This window comes from Zootoca vivipara, chromosome 9 (assembly GCF_965207765.1).
Source record: "Zootoca vivipara chromosome 9, rZooViv2.hap1.1, whole genome shotgun sequence".
Taxonomy (NCBI): domain Eukaryota; kingdom Metazoa; phylum Chordata; class Lepidosauria; order Squamata; family Lacertidae; genus Zootoca; species Zootoca vivipara.
This window is the reverse complement of record NC_142592.1, coordinates 41,347,044-41,363,117: the sequence shown is the minus strand read 5'-3', so window position 1 is coordinate 41,363,117 and position 16,074 is coordinate 41,347,044. Positions and strand designations below refer to the sequence as shown.

At 43.8% G+C, this 16,074-nt stretch overlaps 3 protein-coding genes across 3 annotated transcripts in view; 2 read left to right on the top strand and 1 right to left on the bottom strand.

The window, feature by feature from the left end:
- Nucleotides 1-30: 30 nt before the first annotated feature.
- Nucleotides 31-3,615, bottom strand: SNU13 (small nuclear ribonucleoprotein 13). Its single transcript, XM_035127670.3, has 3 exons — nt 3,511-3,615; nt 1,987-2,107; nt 31-756 (listed from the first exon to the last, which is right to left on the bottom strand). The coding sequence occupies exons 1-3, from the start codon at nt 3,511-3,513 to the stop codon at nt 494-496; spliced, it is 387 nt and encodes a 128-aa protein (XP_034983561.1). The 5' UTR covers nt 3,514-3,615; the 3' UTR covers nt 31-493.
- A 1,115-nt stretch (nt 3,616-4,730) lies between these two features.
- Nucleotides 4,731-9,939, top strand: LOC148684612 (meiosis inhibitor protein 1-like). The gene is made up of 5 exons (XM_088676613.1): nt 4,731-4,990; nt 5,890-6,013; nt 7,218-7,268; nt 9,338-9,411; nt 9,698-9,939. The coding sequence occupies exons 1-5, from the start codon at nt 4,853-4,855 to the stop codon at nt 9,818-9,820; spliced, it is 510 nt and encodes a 169-aa protein (XP_088532739.1). The 5' UTR covers nt 4,731-4,852; the 3' UTR covers nt 9,821-9,939.
- Nucleotides 9,940-10,945: 1,006 nt separating this feature from the next.
- The window catches only part of MEI1 (meiotic double-stranded break formation protein 1), a 31,760-nt gene continuing 26,631 nt past the window's right edge, over nt 10,946-16,074 (top strand). Inside the window, exons 1-4 of the mRNA XM_088676612.1 lie at nt 10,946-11,357; nt 12,174-12,304; nt 14,192-14,306; nt 14,809-14,925. Coding sequence (XP_088532738.1) covers nt 11,069-11,357; nt 12,174-12,304; nt 14,192-14,306; nt 14,809-14,925 — 652 coding nt within the window. The 5' untranslated portion in view covers nt 10,946-11,068. The remainder of the gene's footprint in view (nt 11,358-12,173; nt 12,305-14,191; nt 14,307-14,808; nt 14,926-16,074) is intronic.

The window sequence follows — 16,074 nt, the reverse complement described above, 5'->3', positions numbered from 1 at the left end:
AACCAGACAAAAGACTCAGATCACACAACATACAAACATAATTGTATTTTTAATATATATAAAAAGTTAAAGTCACTGCCTTTGACAATATTATTTCATCTGCCCTTTATTTCTACCAGTGTTCTATCAAGCTGTATTAGGACTAGTATTTGAAAGATGTATACCATCAATGGGTGAAACATCATATTGACCAGAATGAGGTCATATGTTTTGTATTTGCAAATCTTCAGCCTAATCTTCTGCAAATGAAATTTGTTTATTGCCGAAAAGGATAGGCTAACTAAAATTCCACTGGGGAGAGTTGCATCAGAATGAAGAATTTAAAACAAAAGACTGGGCATTCTCTTGTTAAACATCTAAATGGCAAGTGTAATGGAGACAGGCAGAAGGGAGATCTGGTAGAAAACAAAAACAGTAGTAAACATTGTACAAGTGACAAGACTCATCTTTCACAGAGTTATTTTAGTTTAGTAAGTGAGTGGTCTGATAAGATTTAGACCAATAGTCTCTCGATAGCTTGTTGGACAGACTGAATCTGTGGCTTTAGCTGTGAGCCTTCTTTGATAGTAATTGAACAGGCAATGACTGGCCGAGAAACACCACATGCCCGCCCCAGGGCCTGCTTGGAGCGCACAAACACATAGGGCACATTCTTGTCCTCACAAAGCAGTGGGAGGTGAAGGATGATCTCAAGGGGCTCTGCATCTGCAGCCATTACAATGAATTCAGCAATGCCTCTGTTCAAAGTTTTAGTGGCTGTGGAAAAGAAATTGGTACAATGAAAACTCCATTTCCTCACTTTGCCAGGACTCACTCAGTAAAATCAAACAAGCAGCTAGTTTCAACAGTAAGGGAGCAAATCCAATATAAAAGGTTTTAAGTTTCAGTTACTTGTCAAAGACACGCCAGGGATTCAAAGAACTTTTGGGTGGATCCTAAAACTCCCATTTGCCCACTTGAATTTTAAGGCAGATATACATCACTTTTGAAGCTTCTGCGAGTAGTCCTTACTAGCTTGGGAAATCCAAGCCCAAAGTTGGGTGGATAGAATTAGTCATGTGGCTCTTTGAAGCCTGACCCATGTTGGGGGTGGGGAACCAAAATATTCTATAGCTGCAACATTATGCACTCAATACAGGTATTCAATGAGAGAGCAATTGAAGGTGGTGGAAATAAAATAGGCAAAAAACAATCCTCAGATGTAGGATTGTTTTTTCAGTTTGGACAAGAGTTCAAAATGTGACTTAAACACTTGAATAGCCCTCAGCTCTTAGTGCTCAATATAAGATTTATAATTGGATTTCCTTTCACTAACTTGAGTGGCATACAAGCCAATACTAGATGACTGCAAAGATCCATCCAACTACCGGTAGCAATGACTTTAGTATGCAAAGGTCCCCATATTCTGAAGACAACAAAGGCAATGTCTGCTCCTTGCTAATGTTACATGAACAAAGCAATCTCCCCAACTAAGAATGCTTATTTGTGATAACCTTCCCACTACTGCCCCAAATTTTCAGAATAGTGAGTAAGAAAGGTCAGGGTGTCTGGACTGATAGTAGCAAGTTACCGTTAATCAAATCACCATGGCCAGGATGACAACCACAGAATAGGTAGAGGTGTATAGGGGCATATTTAGGCAAAATATGAACTACTTTTTCCACAAGCAACAATGCAAACCTAATACTCCAGAACAGGGGTCGGCAATCTAAGGCCCATGGGCCACAAGCGTCCCACGGGGGTCGTTTAACCGGCCCATGAGCCGCCCCTGAACTGAGCCACCCGCTTGGCGAGTCCCCGTGTGGTGTGCTAAACCGGCGCAGTGCAACACGGGGACTCACTTCCGTGGTGCCAGAAATTGCACGCGTGCGATCTGGCCCATGGAGGGATCTCCGCTGGAGTGAACTGGCTCAGGCAAGGTAAACCTTGCCAACCCCTGCTCTACAAGAATGGGCAATTAATGGTACAAACTCAACCCAATCTCACCTTCATTGGCTCCTTTGCGTAGCTGTTTGTAGTTACAGGACTGCTGTACAAGATCAAGCAGTGTCTTGGTGAGCTGAGCATCAGCTAGTGGATAAGCTTTAGGATTCACTTCTGCCTCAGTCTATAGAAAGAAACAGAATCAAGGTACAGGTAACAATTTCTCTTCTTCCAGGCATTTGCTGTAACAGTTACCTCTTTCTGTGTAACCTAAGATAGTTCTATAAGTTTGCGAGTTCCTACAACTGCTAGGTTAATGTGAGAAGGGCCACACCTGGTTCAAAAGAACTTTTCACTGTTCGGGTAGTCAATTTTTCCAGCTTCTCTCAAGCCAATGAGGAGAAAAGGCAAAATACATACTGGCCACAGAACCCACACAGAGTCTAAGTACTTATTCAGCCATGAAACTAGCTGACAATCCTTGGGTCATGGGTCAGCCACATGCAATCTGCCCAACCCAGAGGTTTTCAACCTTTTTGACTCCATGGCGCCCTTAACCAACTACATCTTTCTGTGGCACCCCTGTGGGGCTCAGGTCACCCCTTGCCTGCAGAGCTGGCAGCCTCTCACCCTTTTTTGAACACCCTCCCTTGCGGCGTGTTTCCTCAGCCTCCTCTCCTTAGGAGTCCTCTGGGCAGCTGCCGCCACCGCCGCCTCTGGTCTTTGAGCTGCACCCCCACCCATAGCTGTCAAGTTCTCCCTTTTTTAAAGGGAAATTTCCTTATGCTGAATAGGCTTCCTTGCAAGAAAAGGGAAAACTTGACAGCTATGCCCCCATCCCAGAGAGGTGCCTCCCAGAGGCACCATTCGCCTGTGGAGCTAGCAGCCAGCTGTGCAGGCCTTTGGGAGGCAGAGACGCATCTGAGGGAGGGAGGGAAGAGGGACAGAGGCCAGTGTTGTCCACAGCACCCCTGACCATCATTCAAGGCACCCCAGGGTGCCACAGCACACTGGTTGAAAACCACTGGCCTAACCTCACACGGGGCTCCTATGGGGGTTGGTGGTGGTAAAGCCTTGATCCTTACGTGCATGATCATGAGATGGTTGGTGGTGGGGAGGGGCGGAATAAAAAGAGCGGAAGTCAACCGGAGAAGCGAGGCAGTAGGAGCACGTGGGTGCTAAGATGAAGCACAGGCCTCCCTAACATGACTACAAAGGCGCTTCCAAGCGGCACGAGTGACGACCAAGTTTCTCCAATAAATCAGTGCTACTTAAAAAAAGCGCATCAACTTAAATAAAACATTAAAAAAGCAGCCGCCTTGTGAGTGACGCCGAGGCTTCTTTGCTTCGCACGTGGCACTCCCCCCCCTTCACAGGAAAGGGGCAGGCCATTCCGGGGAAGCCTCTCCCTCATTCCCCACGCGTGACATTTCCACGGGTAACCCCTCGCCCCCCGCCAGTACAGCCAGCTCGGCGTCCTCAGCGACCCCCCCCCCAGCGCAGACAGAAAGCGGGGTCCCGGCGTACGCCCGAGAGGCCTTTCACGAGCCCCGCGTGCGCCGCCCGCCTCGCCCCGAGTCCACTCACCATTTCTGCGAAGCAGAAGAACCACTCCAAGCGCCTAGCTCTGGATCGATCCTCTCGGCCCGAAAGCTTCACGGAGGAAGAGCCTCGCAACGTTCTCAAACGCAAGGAAGACGCGCGCGCTCTTGGAAGTGACGTCGCGGGGGGAAGGGCAGGAAACACCGCGCAGGAAGAAAAAAAATGAACCCCCGCAACCTCGCCATTGCGACATCTAGCGTTGGCGGACTGCGAAAGAAACTCTCAGGAACTGGACCGGACCTAAGAGGGGATGCGGCAATCTTATGCACATCCACCAGGGAGTAAATCCCATGGAGCCCAGCGGGATCGCCTCCTCCATAAAGGCGTTTAATGAATTTGATCCGGTGGTTGTTTTGAGCCAGCCAAGAGTACAACTATGTTAGTGCCTGGTCCATCCACAATGTGCTTTGATTCGAATTTAGGTTTTACCTGTTCCCCACTCCTGTGCAGTTGGCAGCGGGGAGACAGAAATTAAAACAGGTGTGACTCTCGTCCTCAAAATTACATCAGGTTGCCAGGAATAGTTTAACCTGAATTTACAGACCATGAGGCCGGTGGAAGCTGCCTTATGCTAAATTAGATCATCGATCACCTAAGTCGAGGATTACTTACACCGAGCGGCGTCGAGTTTTCAGGCTTCCAGAAGGATAATTCGACATGGAAGTGCCCGAGATTGAACCTGGGAGTGGACTCCCTGCCTACAAAGCAGGTACTTAACCACTCAGTTACAGTGCTTTCGGGGAATTCTAGAGGATTAGTTTAGAATCCTGCCCAAATGCGCACATATGGATGCAATCCTTAAGGTCCAATTCACTTGACAGTGCAATTCTATGCAGTTAGCATGAAGAAAGACCCGCCGAGTTCAATGGGACTTCCACTCCTTAAGTGGTCGTTAGGGAATAAAGCACAACGCGCTCCTTGGGATTTCTGAGAAGGCATGCTTAGGATCGCGTGGCAAGGCACGCCTTGTTTCTGGTGCATTTTACTGGCGTGCAGGATTTACACGCCACGTTCTTCCAAGCGTAGGAATTCTAAGCAGTTTTTTCAACACATAGAACTAAAACACACCCACACCCCAGCACCCCACCACCTTTTAAGAAAATGATCAACCTGTGCTGCAAATAATCATTCCATTCCGCAGGATGGCTCCATCGCCGGGCAGTTCAAGTCCGCGAAGACACCAGACGGCAGCCTCGGAAGCGCTACAGATTCCGCGGCAGGCGCTGCTCCTTCGGACGGCGATGCGCGGCAGGCACTGCGCCTGCGCAAACTTTTGCCGCCAAATCTCTCGCCGGTATCCGAGAGAGGGAAGGAGAGCAGGGAAGGGATGGAGGCGGCGGTGGCGGAACTCCTTGTCTGCGAGCGGTTCCACCCGCGGCACGACCCCCGCTGGCTCCTGGAGCTGCCGCCTTCTCCGCTTTGCTTGGCGTGCGCCATTGAGACGCTCCAGGATGGCGGGGCCTCGGTGGGTGTGCCCGTCTCTGAGGCACCCAGCCAGCAGCCCTCATTCTCCCTTGCCTCTTGCCTTACCTTCCCGGTGGTCTGTGTGCCCTCTATTTTGGGGCTCTGACCTATCTGCAATGCAAGGCCTCCTGTTTACTCTTAACATTTGTTACAGTAATGATGATGGCGCCATGTACAGGTGAAACTTGGAAAATTAGAATATCGTCGAAAAGTGCATTTATTTCAGTAATGCAACTTAAAAGTTGAAACCAATAAATGAGATAGATGCATGACATGCAAAGCAAGATATGCCAAGTCTTTATTTGTTGAAATTGTAATTATTTGTCGTTAGGCGGGTCAATTATAAATGGAATGTAATTAATGAAATGTAATAGCGATGTTTCTTTTTGTATTATTGTAACTATTTGTTTTATTACTGTGGAATTTCCAAAAGAAAGCATTTGTAAAAATAAAAATAAAAAGTTGCATTACGGAAATAAAACACTTTTCGACGATATTCTAATTTTCCAAGTTTCACCTGTACATACAATAGGCTTTACCATTTTAAAATGTATTTTGATGTGTGTTGGAAGCCGCCCAGAGTGGCAGGGGAGACCCGGCCAGATGGGTGGGGTGTAAATAATAAATAATAAATTATTATTATTATTACAAAGAGGCTTACAATTAAGTAAGAAAGCGGGGCGTAGCAGGTGGTGGAGCTGGATGAGTGGATTGTGGAGGACCCAGGAAGGGATCTATAACGGTTATGGGGGTAAAAGGCACAAGGAGTTTTATATCCTGTGTTTCATTCTAGGAGGAAATTAAGAGTGAATTCAAAAACTTCCAGTACAGGTTGGCACACAAGGCTTTAAGCTTTGCTTATTTTTCTCAATAAATAACATAGTTTTCTTTTCTAATTAGCTGGTACGCAAGAAACATGTGCTTTCCTGCCTTCGGGATGTTCTGATTCGGCATGCAACCCTGGTCATGCCATTGCTTGCACAAGACGAAAGAGTATGTGCTCATTTCATAGCAACTTTGTTTGGTAAGAGAAAAGCATACTAACTTGGTGAATGTAACTGGTATAGAAGTATTACTTATGGCTTTTCTGGGATAGAAGATTGGAAGCAAGTATTTTATTCCACTATGATGTACCATGGAGGCTAAGATTATGAGCTGATGGAAAGGCCAAACTAGAATGTTAAATGTGTGATTGTGTTTAACATGTCTTATTATTTTCCTCTGCCCCTGGTAAATAACAACTGTTGGTCTAACTTTTAACCACAATGAATTATTTTCCAAGTGCACTCCAATCACAGGGATTTGGGGAGGGATGTTGAAGTTTAGAGGGACACATTTTCTCCCTGTTAATTTCATCTACTTACATAATGAGAAAGAAAAATTATAGCCATTTTTGCATTTCCCACTAAAGTCAACAGGGGTGAAACAGAGCTTTGGATTTAACAGATCAGATTTGCACCTTAATAATGAATCAAATTGGAACGATACATGTGCTAGTAAATATTGTGGTTGCTGTACACCCCTGGTTATACTCATTCATGAAAATGGCTTCGGGAGTAATCCCTGAGGAGAAATCCATCCCCACTGCCTTGCAGTCTCTGGGAGAAGAAAAGTCTATGGAGTAAACACTACACAAATCTGGAGTGGAGTCCCTAAGATAATTGGATGGCGCCTTGTGTGCCTCCTGGCAGTTCCTGCAGCCAAGCTGGTGCCAAATATATTCATTTCATTTCCTTTGCTCCACATCAGTGAGGCTGGAAGCCATAGACACAGCCACTTCTCTTTTCTTCAGCAGCAGCGGTAGTTGATCTGTTGGGTGGTTGGATCTGCTGCCCCTGTGGATCTTGCCAGCTGAAGCAGAACTGCTTCATATTGCCTCATTAAAAGGCTGACCCTGTGTGCAATTCTAACCCTCAGGTATACCACATCCTAAACTCCCCCAGCTGATTTACCGGTATATTGTTTCCTGCTACTCAAGAGCTGTGACTCCTGACCAGAAGCCTAGGTTCATGACACCTAGAATAGGGTTACCAAAAGGGGGAAATGTGATAATGCTAGAAGAACCTCTCTTTCTCCTCTGCCCCTATGATCTTCATAAAAATTTCCCAGCCCTGCAGCACGATCCTGTGTATGATTACTTAGAAGGAAGTTCAGTTTTGTTACAGATGGGAGCCCCAGAATAGATTACAAAAAATAATTGTGATTAATCTGTGGGTTGATCTTAACAGAGATATTGCAAACTGTGGAAGACGGCAGTGTACTGGATTTACTCATTGAAGGTGAGAAGCAAATGGTGAATTGCTGTTGGGTAAGGGAAGCGCGACGGGGTGAGCGCCTGTTGCTCGGTCCCAGCTCCTGCCAACCTAGCAGTTCAAAAGCACGCAGTGCAAGTAGATTAATAGGTACTGCTCCAGCGGGAAGGTAAACGGCGTTTCCGTGTGCTGCTCTGGCTCGCCAGAAGCGGCTTAGTCATGCTGGCCACATGACCCCGAAGCTGTACACCGGCTCCCTCGGCCAGTAAAGCGAGATGAGCGCCGCAACTCCAGAGTTGGTCACGACTGGACCTAATGGTCAGGGGTCCCTTTACCTTTAAGGGAAGCAATTATTATTTTTAGGTCAAAATTGTATTAGCTTTTTTTATCAGCATACAAAGCTCCAATCCAAATGAAATGAGAAATTTCATAAAGGTTGCAATCCTAAACTCACTTTCTTCAGAGTAAGTTTTATCAAACAGTGTTTGTTAATCTGAGTAAACACGCTTAAGGTTGCACTGTGTAGAGCAGGCATCCCCAAACTGCGGCCCTCCAGATGTTTTGGCCTACAACTCCCATGATCCCTAGCTAACAGGACCAGTGGTTGGGGAAGATGGGAATTGTAGTCCAAAACATCTGGAGGGCCGAAGTTTGGGGATGCCTGGTGTAGAGAGTAACTCAGCTTTTAAGATTTTCATACAGTCTTCTGAGAAAATAAGTATGGAAATTAAATATTTCTGTAGTAGTAGCTATGGTTAGGGCAGAGTTTACATGTCAGGACCCCTTCCAACTCTGCAATTCTATGATACAGATTTCAATAGAAAACGACTCAGTACAGATATTGTCATGACCAGGGTTCCTCAAACTCGGCCCTCCAGATGTTTTTGGCCTACAACTCCCATGATCCCTAGCTAGCAGGACCAGTGGTCAGGGATGATGGGAATTGTAGTCTCAAAACATCTGGAGGGCCGAGTTTGAGGAAGACCCTTGAACCCGCCAGTCCAATCCATTCTTGAATTGGGTTGGAATTCAAATTGTTATATCAGGTGAATTGGCATCAAATAAGTAAGTGGAGCACACTCTAAAGTGGCTTTCTTCTCTCAAGTGTAGTTTAGCAAAGAACCTAAGGAGGTTGACTGTAGGTCTCAGTTACTGGAATTCAAAGAACACACCCAATTCTTGAATCAAAATTACATTAATACTATTTATGCATACTAGGAAAATGATTTACCAGCTTCATATGAACCATCTGCTGCACTCTTCTTAACAAAGCCAAGGTTTTCCATGAGCTTATTTTTTGGTAGAACAGATGGAATAGGATCACTGTGCAATGATTGTGAGCCAAGAAAATACGTCTCAGTTGGTGGGTGTTGAGGAACTGAAACACATGCGATATGAATACCTGACAAATTAATTTATGATTCCTGAGTTGTATTTCTCTCTCTCTGTTCTGCTCTGATATGTGGAGGAGAGAGCCTAGAGTATATTTATGAGAAAACAGTTTTGCCCTCACCTAAGCCTGAAAAATCATTCACTTAAGAGATTTGCTGACATCAGGACCTCTATTGCTCTGGTTGTGTGTAGGGATTTGCTATTTCTTGATTTCTCTTCATTATAAATATGACACATCACTGTTGACTTCCTTTCTGTTATCATGTATGACCTTATGATGTAGTGCTTGAGTTAAAGGGAAAGCGCAAGATGCCATTTTCTCTGATAAGGAGGCCACATCTTCTCCACTCCTTCCAGGCAAATGCTCTGTAGGGAAGAGCTGCACTGGAAAGGCTGGTGAGGCAGGTGGGGTTCAATATTTTATTATGTAATTATGCCAGCTGTAGGGCTCATCCACACTTCATTTGCCCTTCTCGAAAACCCGCGGTTTAGCGCTGAATCGGAACCAATGACAATCGGGTTTTCTGTGGATTGCAGTTTGTTCCAATTTAGTGGTAAACAGAGGGTTTCTCGGGGGAAAGCAGAAGGACAGACACAAAACTGCTGGGACCCGTAGACAGTAGTCACAGCAAAACCTATTACTGTACAGTAAAAGCAAGTGAGAAATGTATTGTGCCTAACCTTTCCCCCCCCCTTGTGTTCAGTTTTGGTACTGCTGGTAGTAGGACTGAAGTTGGAGCGATACCTGCACTATCTATTGGATGAATGTCAGAAAGAGGTTGGTACAGATTATTTCCTTGCTGCTTCAAATGTACAGATTCCCACCCCTACTTATGCACATTCAGTATGGCTCTGCGGGGGGTGGTGTGAGGGCACTACCTTCTGAATAGCAAGTTCAAAGCATGCTATATGGACCCTGCCATTCAAGTTGCAGTGGGACTGTATCTGTGAAGTAAAGAACATTTTCAAAAAGATAGTCCGCTGAATTGTCTGTTGTTGTTTTTAATAAATGTAAGGACATTTTCTCACTGCTTTGATTTTTCACTTGTTTGCCCCCACTATAGTTATGCAAGGTAGCTGCCACAAGAAGCAGCTTGCCCATGTTTATTCTTCTTGGAAAACTGGCAGACTCCATTCCAATTTTTGCTGATGTATGGGTGGTTGAACACAGTAAGTATTACAAGTAAATGCAATGTTGGAACTAAGAACTCCTGTGAAGGTGAGAGTTTACCGGTATATGTCTTTTTAAATGCTCCTAAAAAAAGTTGTGGCAGCAAACAAGGAGACTAAAATGTAATCTCGGCAAAGCTCATGAAAGCCATTCATTCACAAGACTACCTGTTCTTTTTTGGAGAGGTCAGGGTCAGCCTTGTAAATTTAACTACGGTAAGTGGAAATGAATGTTTAGTCTTTAAGGGGCATATCTTTAAGGGGCATAAAACATTTTGTGCTTTAATAGGAAGCCTTTCCATATAGCTAATAGTGACTCATTCAACAAATGAGTCCAAAAATACTTTCAATTTCCCTGTATGAGGAAAAACCACAAGCTTATGTCAAGATCCACAAATAAGGTGTATTGAAACTGGACATGAGCAGTCTTTGTGAGACTGGAATAGTAGATCAGCCTGTTTCAATTTTGAATAAGTATCCAAATGAACAAATCCAGACAACGTTTTGGTGAAGGAGAATGTTTTGTGCATGCCTATATGTGCAGACACTGGGTGAACTAGAGAAGGAGAGGCACACAAGTGTAACATGATAAGCAGCAGCAATACCAAGCTGCTGGGACACAACAACTGGAAACATGGCAAAACTCTAAGCTGAGAGTAGTTAGCTTGGTTGACTTACAGGTCTGTGTCTGCAGAGGCAATAAAAAGATCCAGGAACTTAGACTAAGGGCAGCATGTGAGGTAGTAAAAATGAAAAGAATGGAAGCAGCACAACTGTGGGATGACCTTACATCAAGGATGACTTGGAGATGATTAGGGTTTTGGTCATCTGCTAGGTACAGTATTTGGAAATAGCTGAGTATTGGCTTTTGTAAGACTCCCATTTCACAAGCCAGTAGGGTCCCCATTTGTGTATGGAGGAAAGATTCAATAAGGTGCAAGGTTAAATTGTGAAAAAACCCAGAGGTTAAACATACATACATACATACATACATACATACATACATACATACATTGTGTTTATTTTGATATTTCATATTAGCTATGTTACCAGTTATCAAGAATCCAAATTGTTGTTTGTGCGTTTTTTAAGCAAAGGGATTTGTACCTCGATGTGCAGATGTAGTACGTAGGCTCAGTTAACTTTTAAAAAAATCAGTTTGCTCAGCACACAGAACTAATGAGCTTTCTGGGGATAAGGGTGCTCATGAGGAATAATTGCATGAAAGTCAGGATGAGGGTGACTGTCTCCTCTGTCTTCCTTAAATGATGGCCCTGTTGGCCAGCCCACAATTGACAAAGTTATCAGTGTTTTCTCTTTTTACAATTGCCTTTTCTGTTCTCTCTGCATGTAACATGATGGAGCATCTGGCTACAGGTTTGATGTACCCAAATGAAAGCATAAAGGCTGCTGTATGTTATCTTTATGGCAAGCTATACTCTGTCCCCAGTGCTGCAGAGAGGCTGTTTGTTCATTTCACAGAGAGGCTGTGTGGCCTCTTTCTGACTACTCTAAAGAATTCACAGACCAAGGAGCTGCAAGTTAACTGTATGGGTAAGGTGCTCAATCAGTGGAATAGGAGGGGAAGAGCTTGGGATGTTTTCACAAATGCTGCTAGTAATGCCTTTCATTCTGGAATGCTTTGGAATAGAAAGTGGAAGAAAGCAATTTTAAAATCCAGTCTCTTTTATCATTCACATAAAATCCAGTCTCTTTTATCATTCACATAAAGATTTAATTTGCCTTTCAGATTCTGATCCCATGTGCAGGCATGTTGCTAGTTTTTTTTCAAAACCAACCCCCCCCAACCCCCCTCAAGGCCAGGCACCTAACACAAATTTGAATATGCTGTGCTATACTCTTATGGTCAAATTTTAAGCAATAAAAGTGGAATTGATTGATTTTTATATGTATATATGCAAATTTAGATCTATGGCATATTAAGTTGGTGAATGGCTGGGTTCTTGCTGGCCCTGCACTTTGTAGAATGCCCAGCTGCCCTGTTAGCAAAATAAAAAAGTTGGTTTTTTTAAGTGGGGAAGGGGGCAGGAGATTTGGAATTTAACTCCTTTACAGCTAACCATCTGTTCCAGGCAATATCAGGAGTCAGTTTGACTTTACAGAGCCAGAAAAAAAATGTTGAGGGACAGTGGCTTTTTGCTTTTCTGATGGAAAATCGAAAATAAATAATCTGATGTAGATATCTGTATAGAAAATACAATATTGCTTATAGAGTGGTAAAAATATTGTTTGGTAGTACAGCAACAATAGAATTGGAATCATAAAGACGTTTCAGAACCCAATGATGTGATGTTTAAATATCTCTTGTTTTGTTAGTTTCTCATTTTCTTTCCCCTTGCTCTATTGCAGGTTTGCTAAAGCAGCTACTGAAATATGATAAGTTTGTTTCAGTTATTATGAGTAATTCAGGAAAAGGAGCAGATTCTGCAAGCCCAGAGTTGTTTGAGCAAGAAAGTCCATTACCTTTAATGATCAAGAAGGTAATTGCTAAAAAGATTTAACCCATCCTCCTAATATCTGGTGCCAGGTTTGTTATTATTCGGAGTTGACGCATTAATGATGAATGCTGAACTTGCTTAATGGCAAGTTTTTGTTACATATTCCCCAAACATAGGTATTAGTGAATACCTTGTGTTGTAGAGGAAAATTAAAGGTGCTATGCTATATCTAAATGTATTCTGAGAGAATGGGTGGGAATGCTTTTTCCTGGTTGCCCATGGGGTCATTTTCATAATACCGTTATGAGTTTGTGGGTGCAAGACACCCATAACTCTTGGATTTAGTAAGTGTTGGGGTTTAATCAATGCTTGGAGTATTAAGATGGGCTGCCAGATGCTGAATTTATCCATGTCAAAATACAGGCCAAACTAGTTTTTCTGTGCTTGAGAGATGGGTCATCAGCAGAGAACAAAGATAGGGAGGTGGGCCATCATCAAAGCAAAGACTGTGCAAGCCAGCAAATTGGGGGAGCCCCTCCCTGAGCTTTGAGATTGTTAGCCAGAAGACAGTGCTATTTTTCGAGGTTTTCTAGAATTTCAGTTCCTTGTGGTGTGATCAAGGGGGAAAGGGGTCAGCCTGTGAAGCTGGGGGCGGGGGGCGGTCGGGCAGGGCAGTCTAAGCATAGACTGGGAGAAATAGACTAAGCAGCAATGGGAGAAATCGAACCATCATGGAGTGTAATGCTGGAAGCCCCTCCGTTGTAGACTCAGGTAATATATATGTGTCAATAAACCATATATCATGAAGACACTACAGTCTCTGTTGTGCCTCATTTCCAAAGGAAACACAAACCCTGGGTAAGCGCCTGGACCCCTAGAACCTTGCACCGCACATAGATTGGGGTAGTGTGTAACAATACAATGGACGACGCCCATTATGATTACTAGACACAGCATATACAGCTGTTTGATTTACAAGTATTTGCCCATAGTTTTGTGATTATTGTAACACTATTTTCTCTAGTTACAGGGAGGTATCCATGTTGGTCTGTCGTAGTTGAAACAAAATTAAAAAAATTCATTGCAGTAGCACCTTAGAGACCAACTAAGTTTGTCATTGGTATGAGCTTTCTTGTGTATGTATCTGAAGATGTGTGCATGCACATGAAAGCTCATACCAGTGACACACTATTTTCTCTGTTCAATTTAGAAATGAAATATATTCAGATGGTTTGGTTTGCATGCCAGAGTAAGCCTAACCATGGTTTAGTGTAAATGCATGAGTGTGTGGGCTCCTAGAGAGGCGTTTGTGGTTGGTTTGCTTTCCCCCAGTTTTCTTGCTGCTGTGTTGTACTGAGCTAAGCCATGGTCCAAATTCGGGCTTGTGGTTTAGGTCACTAGATTAACCATGAATTGTAACCAAGGTCTGTCATTTTTTTTTTAAACTTGTAGTGTGTTTGGGAGAACTAAGCCAAGAGCTATAGTTTGCAGCAGCAAAATGACCCCAAGAGTTTTAAGTGAAGCAGCTGCTAAAATGTAGAAAAAATCCTCTTCATTTTAGCAGCATCTTCCAGTTTTTGAGGTGATATCGGACGATTGACAGGTAGGTGATCCTACCTCGTGTCAAATTTGGCCCACGAGGCACAGCCTGATCAAGATCTGGCCAGCAGAGCCAAAAAGTTTGTCCACCCCATGCACAGTGTGACATGCGAATCAAGACATCTGAATAGTTAAGAATAATTTTTAAAATAAATATTTGAATGCTAAACCATGGTTTAGCTTAGTGTGGCTCTATGACAGTAGCATTTCTTTTTAGCTTAAATTATTATTCTTGTTCTGATTTGCATTTGGTCAACACATGTTTTCTAATGCTGCAGTATTTTAGTGTAACAATGGCTCTTTTAATACCTGGTCTTATGTTTTTCACAGCTGTTATTGTCTAGAGATGAGGTATTACAGGTAGCAAGTGCTCAGTGTATGGCTGCTGTACTAGTGCATTCTCCAACAACATATGGTCCTGCCTTTATCAGTGCCGATATCCCAGGTAACAAAAAGAATGTGCTGTTGGTTATTGTTTGCCACTTTGCAGGTTATCACGGTACCGTATGTTTGGAATAGTTGCAGCTATTGCAGCACTGTTAACCAATAATACTTCAGAGTGATGTAAACTAGAAATTTTAAGTATAAGGAGAATTTTATGTCCCATGAATAACACTTTGCAGTAATCTAACCTAGAGGTTACTAGAGTAAACAAACAACAACAAGAAACCCCCCACCCCCATTAAAAACAGTTGAAATAATTGTAGCAGCAGAGTTGCAACTTGCGCAGCAGTCATGTCAGTAATAATCTTTTTTCGCCTTTCTTTCTCCTTCGCAGGGAGTTGGCAGGGTTCAGCACTCACCTCTCCCCCTGGTACTTTCAAGATGTGGCAGAGTTTTAAGTTAACATTTACTTCTTTTGTGTTTTTTATTTTCCCTCCTTTTGGGAGTAGTTGTGTTGGGCTCAACTGATGCTAGAATACATTTATTTTTATTTTTGTTTGCAGAGTTCCTGTTTGAGTGTCTCTTCTGCATGAGCGAAATTCTCATCTGGTCAATTTATTGCTGCCTGCTGCTGCTAACTGAGGAACAGCTTTTCTTTTCCAAGTGTCACACTGTCTATGGTAAATCACCATTCTCCACAGCCTGATGGAGTTGCTGCCATGTCATTCAATATTTCCACACTAGCCATTTTGCCTGCAATTGCCACCCATTGTTCTCTCATCATTCTTTGCTCATTAACTTTTCAGAGAATCCAGATGATGTCATTGTCCAATCATTCCATTCTAGGGTTTTGTTCGTTGTCCTTCCATGAGTTTTCGAAATTTGTTTGTGGCTGTTGTTCTGCAGTGTAATACAACTGCAACTCCACAAGTACTACTAAGGCTTTTTAAAAGCTGCAATGTCTTTAATCAAAAGCTACCTGTTCTGATCATTTATTTTGTCCTGTTCAGCATAACTGGGAGACAGGTGATGAATTGCCCCTTAATTGCTCGGCTTTGGTTCCCTGTGGCTTTCCTTTCATTATTTTCTTTTCACTTTTATAGCAAGATAATGCCACTTCTCTGTAAAAGGACTGGGGGGGGGGAAGGAAGGGTAACCCAGATTGAGAAAATAATTGAGTACGGTAATTAAAGTTTCCATCCCCTGCAAAATGGGGAACCAAACCTGACCGAGAACACGACCTTGCAAATCCTGCCGTCTTCCATTCTGATGATCAAGGCAGCTTAGACATCATTGAGACAGGATGGTGAACATGTTGGGAATGTGGGCTTGGGAGAACACAACTTTGTTAGAAATTCTGTCCCTGCCATGTGCTACCCCAAATCCTTGTGATGCAGTGCATGTGGAAGGTGTTGAGGCATTGCTCCTGGCGGCATGTGGAAGGTGTTGAGCATTGCTCCTGACGGTTGAGGCATTGCTCCTGACTCTAGCAGGAAGAAAGAACAAAGAGGCTTGTCCACCGTGCTCAGCCTCCTTTCTTCGGCCTTACTCCGCCCCCTCCGGCCAGGCGTCCTTTGTCCTACCTGGCCGGGTGATGGGTCATAGGCCAACTCACACAGGTGGGTGGTACCAGCCAGGTAAGCCCCGCGCGGGTGTCGCAAACCCCGCCCACCTGAGGGGAGGGGTGAGGGCGGATATTGCCCACGACTCACTTCTATAAAACAGCATGCTCAAATTACTTCACATCTGTGGTGATGCGCTAAAGTGAGCCCAAACATCCTCTATCACTTGATGTTCAGGAAATAAGTCGCCCAAATCTTTCCACCTTT

What these genes read in the sequence shown, in the direction of transcription:
- LOC148684612 (XM_088676613.1), top strand. Translation starts at nt 4,853, where the DNA reads ATGGAGGCGGCGGTGGCGGAACTCCTTGTCTGCGAGCGGTTCCACCCG. An exon ending in TCCAGGATGGCGGGGCCTCG is followed by an intron (nt 4,991 to 5,889) that starts GTGGGTGTGCCC and finishes TTTTCTAATTAG; the next exon opens with CTGGTACGCAAGAAACATGT. An exon ending in TTTCATAGCAACTTTGTTTG is followed by an intron (nt 6,014 to 7,217) that starts GTAAGAGAAAAG and finishes TGATCTTAACAG; the next exon opens with AGATATTGCAAACTGTGGAA.
- SNU13 (XM_035127670.3), bottom strand. An exon ending in ACGCAAAGGAGCCAATGAAG is followed by an intron (nt 757 to 1,986) that starts GTGAGATTGGGT and finishes TCTTTTCCACAG; the next exon opens with CCACTAAAACTTTGAACAGA.